This window comes from Oncorhynchus tshawytscha, linkage group LG14 (assembly GCF_018296145.1).
Source record: "Oncorhynchus tshawytscha isolate Ot180627B linkage group LG14, Otsh_v2.0, whole genome shotgun sequence".
NCBI classification, from domain to species: Eukaryota; Metazoa; Chordata; class Actinopteri; order Salmoniformes; family Salmonidae; genus Oncorhynchus; species Oncorhynchus tshawytscha.
Window position 1 is genome coordinate 57,962,727 of NC_056442.1, and position 16,913 is coordinate 57,979,639.

The 16,913-nt window shown below is 41.2% G+C and overlaps 2 protein-coding genes across 7 annotated transcripts in view; both read right to left on the bottom strand.

The window, feature by feature from the left end:
- LOC112218996 (ryanodine receptor 1-like) overlaps positions 1-16,913 on the bottom strand; it is a gene marked incomplete in the record, with an annotated part of 309,682 nt that overhangs the window by 80,582 nt on the left and 212,187 nt on the right. The window contains 4 exon segments of the mRNA XM_042297738.1: positions 2,850-2,980; positions 9,864-9,945; positions 11,386-11,494; positions 11,976-11,993. Coding sequence (XP_042153672.1) covers positions 2,850-2,980; positions 9,864-9,945; positions 11,386-11,494; positions 11,976-11,993 — 340 coding nt within the window.
- Positions 14,883-16,913, bottom strand: part of arl13b (ADP-ribosylation factor-like 13b) — a 28,720-nt gene continuing 26,689 nt past the window's right edge. For 5 of the 6 annotated variants that reach the window (XM_042297744.1, XM_042297745.1, XM_042297747.1 and 2 more), the window contains one exon: positions 14,883-15,704. In XM_042297744.1, the coding sequence (XP_042153678.1) occupies positions 15,625-15,704 (80 nt within the window). In that variant the 3' untranslated portion in view covers positions 14,883-15,624. The remainder of the gene's footprint in view (positions 15,705-16,913) is intronic. The other variant, XM_042297748.1, reaches the window with a different exon arrangement.

Consider the following 16,913-nt stretch of genomic DNA (forward strand, 5'->3'; position numbering starts at 1 on the left):
AGAGACAGATATAGAGAGACAAATATAGATAGAGAGACAGATATAGAGACAGATATAGATAGAGAGACAGATATAGAGAGAGAGAGACAGATATAGATAGATAGAGAGACAGATATAGATAGAGAGACAGATATAGATAGAGACAGATATAGAGAGACAAATATAGATAGAGAGACAGATATAGAGAGACAGATATAGAGAGACAGATATAGCGAGAGAGACAGATATAGAGAGACAGATATAGATAGAGAGACAGACATAGATAGAGAGACAGATATAGATAGAGAGACAGAAATATATACATAGATAGAGAGACAGATATAGATAGAGAGACAGATATAGATAGAGAGACAGATAGAGATAGAGAGACAGATAGAGATAGAGACAGATATAGAGAGACAAATATAGATAGAGAGACAGATATAGAGACAGCTATAGATAGAGAGACAGATATAGAGAGAGAGAGACAGATATAGATAGATAGAGAGACAGATATAGATAGAGAGACAGATATAGATATAGATAGAGAGACAGATATAGATAGAGAGACAGATATAGATATAGATATAGATAGAGAGACAGATATAGATAGAGAGACAGATATAGATAGAGAGACAGATATAGATATAGATAGAGAGACAGATATAGATAGAGAGACAGATATATAGATTTATAGACAGATATAGAGAGACAGATATAGATAGAGAGACATATATAGAGAGACAGATATAGATATAGAGATAGATATAGAGAGACAGATATAGATATAGAGACAGATATAGAGAGACAGATATAGATATAGAGATAGATATAGAGAGACAGATATAGATATAGAGACAGATATAGAGAGACAGATATAGATATAGAGACAGATATAGAGAGACAGATATAGATATAGAGAGACAGATATAGATATAGAGATAGATATAGAGAGACAGATATAGATATAGAGAGACAGATATAGATATAGAGACAGATAGAGAGAGAGACAGATATAGATATAGAGATAGATATAGATATAGAGATAGATATAGAGAGACAGATATAGATATAGAGACAGATATAGAGAGACAGATATAGATATAGAGACAGATAGAGAGAGAGACAGATATAGATATAGAGATAGATATAGATATAGAGATAGATATAGAGAGACAGATATAGATATAGAGACAGATATAGAGAGACAGATATAGATATAGAGACAGATATAGAGAGACAGATATAGATATAGAGACAGATATAGAATAGAGAGACAGATATAGAGAGACAGATATAGAATAGAGAGACAGATATAGAGAGACAGATATAGATATAGAGACAGATATAGAGAGACAGATATAGATATGGAGACAGATATAGATATAGAGACAGATATAGAGAGACAGATATAGATATAGAGAGAGATATAGAGAGACAGATATAGATATAGAGACAGATATAGAGAGACAGATATAGATATAGAGACAGATATAGAGAGACAGATATAGATATAGAGACAGATATAGATATAGAGACAGATATAGAGAGACAGATATAGATATAGAGACAGATATAGAGAGACAGATATAGATATAGAGACAGATATAGATATAGAGACAGATATAGAGAGACAGATATAGATATAGAGACAGATATAGATATAGAGACAGATATAGAGAGACAGATATAGATATAGAGACAGATATAGAGAGACAGATATAGAGAGACAGATATAGATATAGAGACAGATATAGAGAGACAGATATAGATATAGAGACAGATATAGAGAGACAGATATAGAGAGACAGATATAGATATAGAGACAGATATAGAGAGACAGATATAGATATAGAGACAGATATAGAGAGACAGATATAGAGAGACAGATATAGATATAGAGACAGATATAGAGAGACAGATATAGATATAGAGAGAGATATAGAGAGACAGATATAGATATAGAGACAGATATAGAGAGACAGATATAGATATAGAGACAGATATAGAGAGACAGATATAGATATAGAGACAGATATAGATATAGAGACAGATATAGAGAGACAGATATAGATATAGAGACAGATATAGAGAGACAGATATAGAGAGACAGATATAGATATAGAGACAGATATAGAGAGACAGATATAGATATAGAGACAGATATAGATATAGAGACAGATATAGAGAGACAGATATAGATATAGAGACAGATATAGAGAGACAGATATAGATATAGAGACAGATATAGATATAGAGACAGATATAGAGAGACAGATATAGATATAGAGACAGATATAGAGAGACAGATATAGAGAGACAGATATAGATATAGAGACAGATATAGAGAGACAGATATAGATATAGAGACAGATATAGAGAGACAGATATAGATATAGAGACAGATATAGAGAGACAGATATAGATATAGAGACAGATATAGATATAGAGACAGATATAGAGAGACAGATATAGATATAGAGACAGATATAGAGAGACAGATATAGAGAGACAGATATAGAGAGACAGATATAGAGAGACAGATATAGAGAGACAGATATAGAGATTTAGAGACAGATATAGAGAGACAGATATAGATATAGAGACAGATATAGAGAGACAGATATAGATATAGAGACAGATATAGAGAGACAGATATAGATAGAGAGACAGATATATAGATTTATAGACAGATATAGAGAGACAGATATAGATAGAGAGACATATATAGAGAGACAGATATAGATATAGAGATAGATATAGAGAGACAGATATAGATATAGAGACAGATATAGAGAGACAGATATATAGATTTAGAGACAGCTATTTCGACATGGAGACATATTTAGAGACAGACAGGTTTGACTCACTGCCTCTCTCTCTGGGTGTCTTCGTGGTGTACACAGAGTAGGCGTTGTACTCGTTGAGGCCGGGCTCCAGGTAGGCGACAGGCATGGCAGCGGCAAGATTAGCCAAACACTCCCCCAGAGCCGGCCTCTGCCTGTATACAGACACGACAAAACGCTATTGGTCTGACGCCCATGGACTGCAAAGTGTGTTATAATAACAGAACAGAAACCTGAACAAACAAACATCAGGATCAGCGATAATAACCAGAGACACTATAAACACTGAGCCCATTGCGATAATAGCCGCTATAAACACTGAGCCCATAGCGATAATAACCACTATAAACACTGAGCCCACAGGGATAATAACCACTATAAACACTGAGCCCATAGCGATAATAACCACTATAAACACTGAGCCCATAATATATAGAATAATAACCACTATAAACACTGAGCCCACAGGGATAATAACCACTATAAACACTGAGCCCATAGCGATAATAACCACTATAAACACTGAGCCCATAATATATAGAATAATAACCACTATAAACACTGAGCCCATAGCGAAAATAACCACTATAAACACTGAGCCCATAGTATATAGAATAATAACCACTATAAACACTGAGCCCATAGTATATAGAATAATAACCACTATAAACACTGAGCCCACAGGGATAATAACCACTATAAACACTGAGCCTATAGCGATAATAACCACTATAAACACTGAGCCCATAGTATATAGAATAATAACCACTATAAACACTGAGCCCACAGGGATAATAACCACTATAAACACTGAGCCCACAGCGATAATAACCACTATAAACACTGAGCCCACAGCGATAATAACCACTATAAACACTGAGCCCATAGCGATAATAACCACTATAAACACTGAGCCCATAGTATATAGAATAATAACCACTATAAACACTGAGCCCATAGCGATAATAACCACTATAAACACTGAGCCCACAGGGATAATAACCACTATAAACACTGAGCCCATAATATATAGAATAAAACCACTATAAACACTGAGCCCACAGGGATAATAACCACTATAAACACTGAGCCCATAATATATAGAATAAAAACCACTATAAACACTGAGCCCACAGGGATAATAACCACTATAAACACTGAGCCCATAGCGATAATAACCATTATAAGCACTGAGCCCACAGGTTTAATAACCACTATAAACACTGAGCCCATAATATATAGAATAATAACCACTGTAAACACTGAGCCCACAGGGATAATAACCACTATAAACACTGAGCCCATAGCGATAATACCCACTATAAACACTGAGCCCATAATATATAGAATAATAACCACTATAAACACTGAGCCCACAGGGATAATAACCACTATAAACACTGAGCCCATAGCGATAATACCCACTATAAACACTGAGCCCACAGGGATAATAACCACTATAAACACTGAGCCCATAGCGATAATAACCATTATAAACACTGAGCCCACAGGAATAATAACCACTATAAACACTGAGCCCATAATATATAGAATAATAACCACTATAAACACTGAGCCCACAGGGATAATAACCACTATAAACACTGAGACCATAATATATAGAATAATAACCACTATAAACACAGAGCCCACAGGGATAATAACCACTATAAACACTGAGCCCATAGCGATAATAACCATTATAAGCACTGAGCCCACAGGTTTAATAACCACTATAAACACTGAGCCCATAATATATAGAATAATAACCACTGTAAACACTGAGCCCACAGGGATAATAACCACTATAAACACTGAGCCCATAGCGATAATACCCACTATAAACACTGAGCCCATAATATATAGAATAATAACCACTATAAACACTGAGCCCACAGGGATAATAACCACTATAAACACTGAGCCCATAGCGATAATACCCACTATAAACACTGAGCCCACAGGGATAATAACCACTATAAACACTGAGCCCATAGCGATAATAACCATTATAAACACTGAGCCCACAGGAATAATAACCACTATAAACACTGAGCCCATAATATATAGAATAATAACCACTATAAACACTGAGCCCATAATATATAGAATAATAACCACTATAAACACTGAGCCCACAGGGATAATAACCACTATAAACACTGAGCCCATAGCGATAATAACCACTATAAACACTGAGCCCATAGCGATAATAACCACTATAAACACTGAGCCCATAGCGATAATAACCACTATAAACACTGAGCCCATAGCGATAATAACCACTATAAACACTGAGCCCATAGCGATAATAACCACTATAAACACTGAGCCCATAGCGATAATAACCACTATAAACACTGAGCCCATAGCGATAATAACCACTATAAACACTGAGCCCATAGCGATAATAACCACTATAAACACTGAGCCCATAGCGATAATAACCACTATAAACACTGAGCCCATAGCGATAATAACCATTATAAACACTGAGCCCATAATATATAGAATAATAACCACTGTAAACACTGAGCCCACAGGGATAATAACCACTATAAACACTGAGCCCACAGGGATAATAACCACTATAAACACTGAGCCCATAGCGATAATAACCACTATAAACACTGAGCCCATAGCGATAATAACCATTATAAGCACTGAGCCCACAGGTATAATAACCACTATAAACACTGAGCCCATAATATATAGAATAATAACCATTGTAAACACTGAGCCCACAGGGATAATAACCACTATAAACACTGAGCCCATAATATATAGAATAATAACCACTATAAACACTGAGCCCACAGGGATAATAACCACTATAAACACTGAGCCCATAGCGATAATAACCATTATAAGCACTGAGCCCACAGGTTTAATAACCACTATAAACACTGAGCCCATAATATATAGAATAATAACCACTGTAAACACTGAGCCCACAGGGATAATAACCACTATAAACACTGAGCCCATAGCGATAATACCCACTATAAACACTGAGCCCATAATATATAGAATAATAACCACTATAAACACTGAGCCCACAGGGATAATAACCACTATAAACACTGAGCCCATAGCGATAATACCCACTATAAACACTGAGCCCATAGCGATAATAACCATTATAAACACTGAGCCCACAGGAATAATAACCACTATAAACACTGAGCCCATAGTATATAGAATAATAACCACTATAAACACTGAGCCCATAATATATAGAATAATAACCACTATAAACACTGAGCCCACAGGGATAATAACCACTATAAACACTGAGACCATAATATATAGAATAATAACCACTATAAACACTCAGCCCATAATATATAGAATAATAACCACTATAAACACTGAGCCCATAGCGATAATAACCACTATAAACACTGAGCCCACGGCGATAATAACCACTATAAACACTGAGCCCATAGCGATAATAACCACTATAAACACTGAGCCCATAGCGATAATAACCACTATAAACACTGAGCCCATAGCGATAATAACCACTATAAACACTGAGCCCATAGCGATAATAACCACTATAAACACTGAGCCCATAGCGATAATAACCACTATAAACACTGAGCCCATAGCGATAATAACCACTATAAACACTGAGCCCATAGCGATAATAACCACTATAAACACTGAGCCCATAGCGATAATACCCACTATAAACACTGAGCCCATAGCGATAATAACCACTATAAACACTGAGACCATAATATATAGAATAATAACCACTATAAACACTGAGCCCACAGGGATAATAACCACTATAAACACTGAGCCCATAGCGATAATAACCACTATAAACACTGAGCCCATAGCGATAATAACCACTATAAACACTGAGCCCATAGCGATAATACCCACTATAAACACTGAGCCCATAGCGATAATAACCACTATAAACACTGAGACCATAATATATAGAATAATAACCACTATAAACACTGAGCCCACAGGGATAATAACCACTATAAACACTGAGCCCATAGCGATAATAACCACTATAAACACTGAGCCCATAGCGATAATAACCACTATAAACACTGAGCCCATAGCGATAACAACCACTATAAACACTGAGCCCATAGCGATAATAACCACTATAAACACTGAGCCCATAGCGATAATAACCACTATAAACACTGAGACCATAATATATAGAATAATAACCACTATAAACACTGAGCCCACAGGGATAATAACCACTATAAACACTGAGACCATAATATATAGAATAATAACCACTATAAACACTGAGCCCATAGCGATAATAACCACTATAAACACTGAGCCCATAGCGATAATAACCACTATAAACACTGAGCCCACAGGGATAATAACCACTATAAACACTGAGCCCATAGCGATAATAACCACTATAAACACTGAGCCCATAGCGATAATAACCACTATAAACACTGAGCCCACAGGGATAATAACCACTATAAACACTGAGCCCACAGGGATAATAACCACTATAAACACTGAGCCCATAGCGATAATAACCACTATAAACACTGAGCCCATAGCGATAATAACCACTATAAACACTGAGCCCATAGCGATAATAACCACTATAAACACTGAGACCATAGCGATAATAACCACTATAAACACTGAGCCCATAGCGATAATAACCACTATAAACACTGAGCCCATAGCGATAATAACCACTATAAACACTGAGCCCATAGCGATAATAACCACTATAAACACTGAGCCCATAGCGATAATAACCACTATAAACACTGAGCCCATAGCGATAATAACCACTATAAACACTGAGCCCATAGCGATAATAACCACTATAAACACTGAGCCCATAGCGATAATAACCACTATAAACACTGAGCCCACAGGGATAATAACCACTATAAACACTGAGCCCATAATATATAGAATAATAACCACTATAAACACTGAGCCCATAGCGATAATAACCACTATAAACACTGAGCCCATAGCGATAATAACCACTATAAACACTGAGCCCATAGCGATAATAACCACTATAAACACTGAGCCCATAGCGATAATAACCACTATAAACACTGAGCCCATAATATATAGAATAATAACCACTATAAACACTGAGCCCATAGCGATAATAACCACTATAAACACTGAGCCCACAGGGATAATAACCACTATAAACACTGAGCCCATAGCGATAATAACCACTATAAACACTGAGCCCACAGGGATAATAACCACTATAAACACTGAGCCCATAGCGATAATAACCACTATAAACACTGAGCCCATAGCGATAATAACCACTATAAACACTGAGCCCATAGCGATAATAACCACTATAAACACTGAGCCCACAGGGATAATAACCACTATAAACACTGAGCCCATAGCGATAATAACCACTATAAACACTGAGCCCACAGGGATAATAACCACTATAAACACTGAGCCCATAGCGATAATAACCACTATAAACACTGAGCCCACAGGGATAATAACCACTATAAACACTGAGACCATAATATATAGAATAATAACCACTATAAACACTGAGCCCATAGCGATAATAACCACTATAAACACTGAGACCATAGCGATAATAACCACTATAAACACTGAGACCATAGCGATAATAACCACTATAAACACTGAGCCCACAGGGATAATAACCACTATAAACACTGAGCCCATAGCGATAATAACCACTATAAACACTGAGCCCAAACACTGAGCCCAGGGATAATAACCACTATAAACACTGAGCCCACAGGGATAATAACCACTATAAACACTGAGCCCATAATATATAGATAATAACCACTATAAACACTGAGACCCATATAGAATAATAACCACTATAAACACTGAGCCCATAGCGATAATAACCACTATAAACACTGAGCCCATAGCGATAATAACCACTATAAACACTGAGCCCATAGCGATAATAACCACTATAAACACTGAGCCCATAGCGATAATAACCACTATAAACACTGAGCCCATAGCGATAATAACCACTATAAACACTGAGCCCATAGGATAATAACCACTATAAACACTGAGCCCATAGCGATAATAACCACTATAAACACTGAGCCCATAGCGATAATAACCACTATAAACACTGAGCCCATAGCGATAATAACCACTATAAACACTGAGCCCATAGCGATAATAACCACTATAAACACTGAGCCCATAGCGATAATAACCACTATAAACACTGAGCCCATAGCGATAATAACCACTATAAACATTGAGCCCATAGCATAATAACCATTATAAGCACTGCCCACAGGTATAATAACCACTATAAACACTGAGCCCACAGGGATAATAACCACTATAAACACTGAGACCATAGCGATAATAACCATTATAAGCACTGAGCCCACAGGTATAATAACCACTATAAACACTGAGCCCACAGGGATAATAACCACTATAAACACTGAGCCCATAGCGATAATAACCACTATAAACACTGAGCCCACAGGGATAATAACCACTATAAACACTGAGCCTATAGCGATAATAACCACTATAAACACTGAGCCCACAGGGATAATAACCACTATAAACACTGAGCCCACAGGGATAATAACCACTATAAACACTGAGCCCACAGGGATAATAACCACTATAAACACTGAGCCCACAGTATATAGAATAATAATGAATGACTTTTAACCCTCCATTCCCCATAACATAGCAATGCCCCCCCCACACATATACTCAATATTTCCCCCCTGAAAGCAAAACTCCATTCAAAAACGGTATTTTGGTATTTCTTTTCATTGTCCCAACATATTTTGAATGTCAGCAGTCAAATTTTCAAGATATCTGACTTTCAAGAAGCAACGTGTCACTGGCCGCATCGTCAAAATGCTTCTTGGAAGTCCGATATCTTGAACATTTGACTGCTGACATGCAAAATATTTTGGGGACTGTATCAAATGGGAAAAATAGCAAAAGAGAGAATTCTTTTGATTGTAATTTCCCTTTAAGCAGGTAGTGTGTACTAACTTCTCAGCGTGAGGCGTCTTGACGGTGCCCAGCGAGTAGATGGAACACATGATCCTGTAACACGAGATCTGAAGGTCATCCACTGGAGGGCAGAGAGACAGGAAGGAATCAGATAGACAGACAGGGGTCAGATAGACAGACAGGAGTCAGACAGACAGAAGACCGGAACCAGACAGACAGACAGGGGTCAGACAGACAGACAGACAGGGGTCAGACAGACAGACAGGAGTCAGACAGACAGACAGACAGAGAACCTATTACTAGGCTGTATGTATTGTTATTGTGGATCTCTCAATGAGGAGGCTGACCTATCATTATCAGAGCTGAGATCTTAGGACATAGAGACACCAGACTGACCCTCTATCATTATGTTAATGTGATATAGACTGACCCTCTATCATTATGTTAATGTGGTGATATAGACTGACCCTCTATCATTATGTTAATGTGGTGATGTAGACTGACCCTCTATCGTTATGTTAATGTGGTGATGTAGACTGACCCTCTATCGTTATGTTAATGTGGTGATGTAGACTGACCCTCTATCGTTATGTTAATGTGGTGAGACTGATGTATGTTAATGTGGTGATGTAGACTGACCCTCTATCGTTATGTTAATGTGGTGATGTAGACTGACCCTCTATCGTTATGTTATGTTATGTGGTGATGTAGACTGACCCTCTATCGTTATGTTAATGTGGTGATGTAGACTGACCCTCTATCATTATGTTAATGTGGTGATGTAGACTGACCCTCTATCGTTATGTTAATGTGGTGATGTAGACTGACCCTCTATCGTTATGTTAATGTGGTGATGTAGACTGACCCTCTATCGTTATGTTAATGTGGTGATGTAGACTGACCCTCTATCGTTATGTTAATGTGGTGATGTAGACTGACCCTCTATCATTATGTTAATGTGGTGATGTAGACTGACCCTCTATCATTATGTTAATGTGGTGATGTAGACTGACCCTCTATCGTTATGTTAATGTGGTGATGTAGACTGACCCTCTATCATTATGTTAATGTGGTGATGTAGACCCTCTATCGACCCCTCTATCGTTATGTTAATGTGGTGATGTAGACTGACCCTCTATCGTTATGTTAATGTGGTGATGTGGTGATGTTAGACTGACCCTCTATCATTATGTTAATGTGGTGATGTAGACTGACCCTCTATCATTATGTTAATGTGGTGATGTAGACTGACCCTCTATCGTTATGTTAATGTGGTGATGTAGACTGACCCTCTATCGTTATGTTAATGTGGTGATGTAGACTGACCCTCTATCGTTATGTTAATGTGGTGATGTAGACTGACCCTCTATCGTTATGTTAATGTGGTGATGTAGACTGACCCTCTATCGTTATGTTAATGTGGTGATGTAGACTGACCCTCTATCGTTATGTTAATGTGGTGATGTAGACTGACCCTCTGTCATTATGTTAATGTGATATAGACTGACCCTCTGTCATTATGTTAATGTGGTGAAGCAGTTGAGGAGGTTGTCAGACTCACAGATGACGTCATCCCCAAACTGGTGCTGGGCGATGTGGTCGAACAGGGTGGTCAGGACAGGGAGCAGGGCGATGGTGGTGTAGTTGATGTTCTGGGACACACCCTTCACCTGCACACAGAGACAAAGAGAAAAAGGGGAGAGAGATGGATGGAGAAGAGAGAGAGGGGAGAGGGGAGAGAGATAGATTGAGAAGAGAGAGAGGGGAGAGGGGAGAGAGAAGAAGAGGGGAGAGAGATAGATTGAGAAGAAGAGAGGGGAGAGGGGAGAGAGATGAAGAGGGGAGAGAGATAGATAGATGGAGAAAAGAGAGAGGGGAGAGGGAGAGAGATAGATTGAGAGGGGAGAGAGAAGAAGAGGGGAGAGAGATAGATGGAGAAGAGAGAGAGAAGGAGAGGGGTGAGTGAGAGAGATGGAGAAGAGAGAGAGAGGAGAGGGGAGAGAGATAGATGGAGAACAGAGAGAGAGAAGGAGAGGGAGATAGATAGATGGAGAAGAGAGAGAGGGGAGAGAGGAGGGGGGGAGTTAACTCAGAAGGGCAGCTGTGAGGAACCACCTGCTGTAGGACTAACGTTACGGTATCATCTCTGACCTGGTTCCTGCTAGAAACCTGGAAAGAATAGGTGTTCTTAATGTTCTGCATACTCAGTGTGTTTGTGTATATATACACACACACTACATGACCAAAAGTATGTGGACACCTGCTCGTCAAACATCTCATTCCAAAATCATGGGCTTTAATATGGAGTTGGTCCCCTCTTTGCTGCTATAACAGCCTCCACTCTTTTGGGAAGTCATTAATATGGAGTTGGTCCCCCCTTGGCTGCTATAACAGCCTCCACTCTTCAGGGAAGGCTTTAATATGGAGTTGGTCCCCCCTTTGCTGCTATAACAGCCTCCACTCTTCTGGGAAGTCATTAATATGGAGTTGGTCCCCCTTTGCTGCTATAACAGCCTCCACTCTTCTGGGAAGTCATTAATATGGAGTTGGTCCCCCTTTGCTGCTATAACAGCCTCCACTCTTCTGGGAAGTCATTAATATGGAGTTGGTCCCCCTTTGCCTATAACAGCCTCCACTTTGCTGCTTTGCTGCTATAACAGCCTCCACTCTTCAGGGAAGTCATTAATATGGAGTTGGACCCCCTTTGCTGCTATAACAGCCTCCACTCTTCAGGGAAGTCATTAATGTGGAGTTGGTCCCCCTTTGCTGCTATAACAGCCTCCACTCTTCTGGGAAGTCATTAATATGGAGTTGGACCCCCTTTGCTGCTATAACAGCCTCCACTCTTCTGGGAAGTCATTAATATGGAGTTGGACCCCCTTTTCAGCTGCTATAACAGCCTCCACTCTTCTGGGAAGTCATTAATATGGAGTTGGTCCCCCTTTGCTGCTATAACAGCCTCCACTCTTCTGGGAAGTCATTAATATGGAGTTGGTCCCCCTTTGCTGCTATAACAGCCTCCACTCTTCTGGGAAGTCATTAATATGGAGTTGGACCCCTTTGCTGCTATAACAGCCTCCACTCTTCTGGGAAGTCATTAATATGGAGTTGGTCCCCCTTTGCTGCTATAACAGCCTCCACTCTTCTGGGAAGTCATTAATATGGAGTTGGTCCCCAGCCTCTACTTTTCTGGGAAGTCATAACAGGAGTTGGACCCCCTTTGCCACTCTTCTTCAGGGAAGTCATTAATATGGAGTTGGTCCCCCTTTGCTGCTATAACAGCCTCCACTCTTCAGGGAAGGGATTAATATGGAGTTGGACCCCCCTTTGCTGCTATAACATCCTCCACTCTTCTGGGAAGGCTTTAATATGGAATTGGTCATTAATATGGAGTTGGACCCCCCATTGCTGCTATAACAGCCTCCACTCTTCTGGGAAGGCTTTCCACTAGATGTTGGAACATTGCTGCAGGGGGACTTGCTTCCATTCAGCCACAAGATCATTAGTGAGGTCAGGCACTGATGTTGGGCGATAAGGCCTGGCTCTCAGTCGGCGTTCCAATTCATTGTCATGCTGAAACAGGAAAGGGCCTTCCCCAAACTGTTGCCACAAAGTTAGAAGCACAGAATCGTCTAGAATGTCATTGTATGCTGTAGTGTTAAGATTTCCCTTCACTGGAACTAAGGGGCCAAAACCATTATTCCTCCTCCACCAAACTTTACAGTTGGCACTATGCATTGGGACAGGTATGGTTCTCCTGGCATCTGCCAAACCCAGATTCGTCCTTTGGACTACCAGATGGTGAAGTGTGATTCATCACTGCAGACGAACACGTTTCCACTGCTCCAGAGTCCAATGGCGCCGAGCTTTACACCACTCCAGCCGACTCTTCGTGCATGCATCGCGCATGGTGATCTTAGGCTTGTGTGGAGCTGCTCAGCCATGGAAACCCATTTCATGAACCGAGGACAGACAATTTTTACATTCTTCAGCACTCAGCAGTCCCATTCTGTGAGCTTATGTGGCCTACCACTTCGCGGTTGAGCCGTTGTTGCTCCTAGACGTTTCCACTTCACAATAACAGCACTTACAGTTGACCCGGGGGCAGCTCTAACGGAGCAGAAATCTGACAAACTGACTTTGTTGGAAAGGTGGCATCCTATGAAGGTGCCACGTTGAAAGTCACTGAGCTCTTCAGGAAGGTCATTCTACTACCAATGTTTGTCTATGGAGATTGCATGGCTGTGTGCTCCATTTGATACACAGCAACGGGTTTTGGTGAAATAGCCGAATCCACTCATTTAAAGTGGTGTCCACATACTTATGTGTGTGTGAGATATATATATATATATATATGTGATATACACATTTGTACCTATAAATATAACTATCCATAAAGTCCATATCAATATGCATTTATTTCTCAGTCTGTGTTTAACACAATGCTGTGTTCTTCAGCGTCAACATGGTCCTATTCATTAGGACACGTCGTACTAAAACGTTTTGCAACACACAACGGAAACAAGCGTTTACCATCGGTCACTTTCCCTGTTTGTTTGTTTGGTGCTTAATGAATATGACTCGGTCTCTCTCTCCAGGGCCCACCCAGTCTGTCTCCAGGGCCCACCCAGTCTCTCTCCAGGGCCCACCCAGTCTCTCTCCAGGGCCCACCTAGTCATCCTCCGTCTGTCTCCAGGGCCCATCCAGTCATCCCCCCACCCAGTCTCTCTCCAGGGCCCACCCAGTCATCCTCCCTCTCTCCAGGGCCCACCAGTCATCCCCACCCAGTCTCTCTCCAGGGCCCACCCAGTCATCCTCCCTCTCACCTAGTCATCCTCCCTCTCTCAGGGCCCATCCAGTCATCCCCACCCTCCCTCTCTCTCCAGGGCCCACCCAGTCATCCTCCCTCTCTCAGGGCCCACCTAGTCATCCCCACCTAGTCACCCTCAGTCTCTCTCAGGGGCCCATCCAGTCATCCTCCCTCTCCCCACCTAGTCATCCCCACCTAGTCACCCTCAGTCTCTCTCAGGGCCCATCCAGTCATCCTCCCTCTCTCAGGGCCCACCTAGTCATCCCCACCTAGTCACCCTCAGTCTCTCTCTCAGGGCCCATCCAGTCATCCTCCCTCTCAGGGCCCACCTAGTCATCCCCACCTAGTCACCCTCAGTCTCTCTCTCAGGGCCCAGTCCAGTCATCCTCCCTCTCAGGGCCCACCTAGTCATCCCCACCCAGTCTCTCTCAGGGCCCACCTAGTCATCCCCACCCAGTCTCTCAGGGCCCACCCAGTCATCCTCCCTCTCTCAGGGCCCATCTAGTCATCCTCCGCCTCTCTCCAAGGCCCACCCAGTCATCCTCCATCTCTCTCCAGGGCCCACCCAGTCTCTCTCCAGGGCCCACCCAGTCATCCCCACCCAGTCTCTCTCCAGGGCCCACCCAGTTATCCTCCCTCTCTCTCCAGGGCCCACCCAGTCATCTTCCGTCTCTCTCCAGGGCCCACCCAGTCTCTCTCCAGGGTTGGACAGTCCGCTCCACCATCGTAGTCCTGTGAGCTCGGGGCCGATGGTGGCTCCTTGGTCTTGGGAGCATCATCTCGGCTGGTGGTGGAGTCTGTAGACCTCTACACAGCACGTACTTTGAAAAGAAACCAAAGAAACTGTCATTTTTTTGGGGGTGAGGGGTCAGGTCAAAGCCTAATAGAAATGCCTGAAGAGGACAAATAATGTTGTTTGAATTGAAGGTGGGGCTTGGGGATGGATAAACCAATCAGGTAAGGAAGGAGGAGCCCAGTGGAGGGGAGGGGCTAGGATATGACATCATGAGTGTCGCTGTTAGGTTGTTGTTGACGGTTGGCCACGGGAGGGAGGGGCTTGCCGAAGAACTCTGAAAGAGAGTGAGGAGGAGGAATGGAGGAAGAGAGAGGAGGAGGAAGAGGAGGAGGAGACAAGATTAAATTAGCTACATCTATATAAGGCTGGGTACTGGTAGCTGAAATCAAAAAACACAGCGTGTCAGAAATGTGTTCTGACAACTTCCTGTACAATATTAACACGGTCAACTATATACAGCACATACATAGAGATGACCTGAACCACGTAACAGACACCGACTAAAGGGACAGGATACAGGTGGCATGTAGGCTGTAGGCTGTTCGTAGGATCAACTGAGAGATTTAATCCAACTTCCATCAGACAGAGAAGACAGACAATTACAATATGTTTTCAGAGGAAATGGGGTCAGTGTTTAACATGCTCTATGGACAGAGAGGAAATGGGGTCAGTGTTTAACATGCTCTGTAGACAGAGAGGAAATGGGGTCAGTATTTAACATGCTCTATGGACAGAGAGGAAATGGGGTCAGTGTTTAACATGCTCTGTAGACAGAGAGGAAATGGGGTCAGTGTTTAACATGCTCTATGGACAGAGAGGAAATGGGGTCAGTGTTTAACATGCTCTGTAGACAGAGAGGAAATGGGGTCAGTGTTTAACATGCTCTATAGACAGAGAGGAAATGGGGTCAGTGTTTAACATGCTCTGTAGACAGAGAGGAAATGGGGTCAGTGTTTAACATGCTCTGTAGACAGAGAGGAAATGGGGTCAGTGTTTAACATGCTCTGTAGACAGAGAGGAAATGGGGTCAGTGTTTAACATGCTCTGTAGACAGAGAGGAAATGGGGTCAGTGTTTAACATGCTCTGTAGACAGAGAGGAAATGGGGTCAGTGTTTAACATGCTCTGTAGACAGAGAGGAAATGGGGTCAGTGTTTAACATGCTCTGTAGACAGAGAGGAAATGGGGTCAGTGTTTAACATGCTCTGTAGACAGAGAGGAAATGGGGTCAGTGTTTAACATGCTCTGTAGACAGAGAGGAAATGGGGTCAGTGTTTAACATGCTCTGTAGACAGAGAGGAAATGGGGTCAGTGTTTAACATGCTCTGTAGACAGAGAGGAAATGGGGTCAGTGTTTAACATGCTCTGTAGACAGAGAGGAAATGGGGTCAGTGTTTAACATGCTCTGTAGACAGAGAGGAAATGGGGTCAGTGTTTAACATGCTCTGTAGACAGAGAGGAAATGGGGTCAGTGTTTAACATGC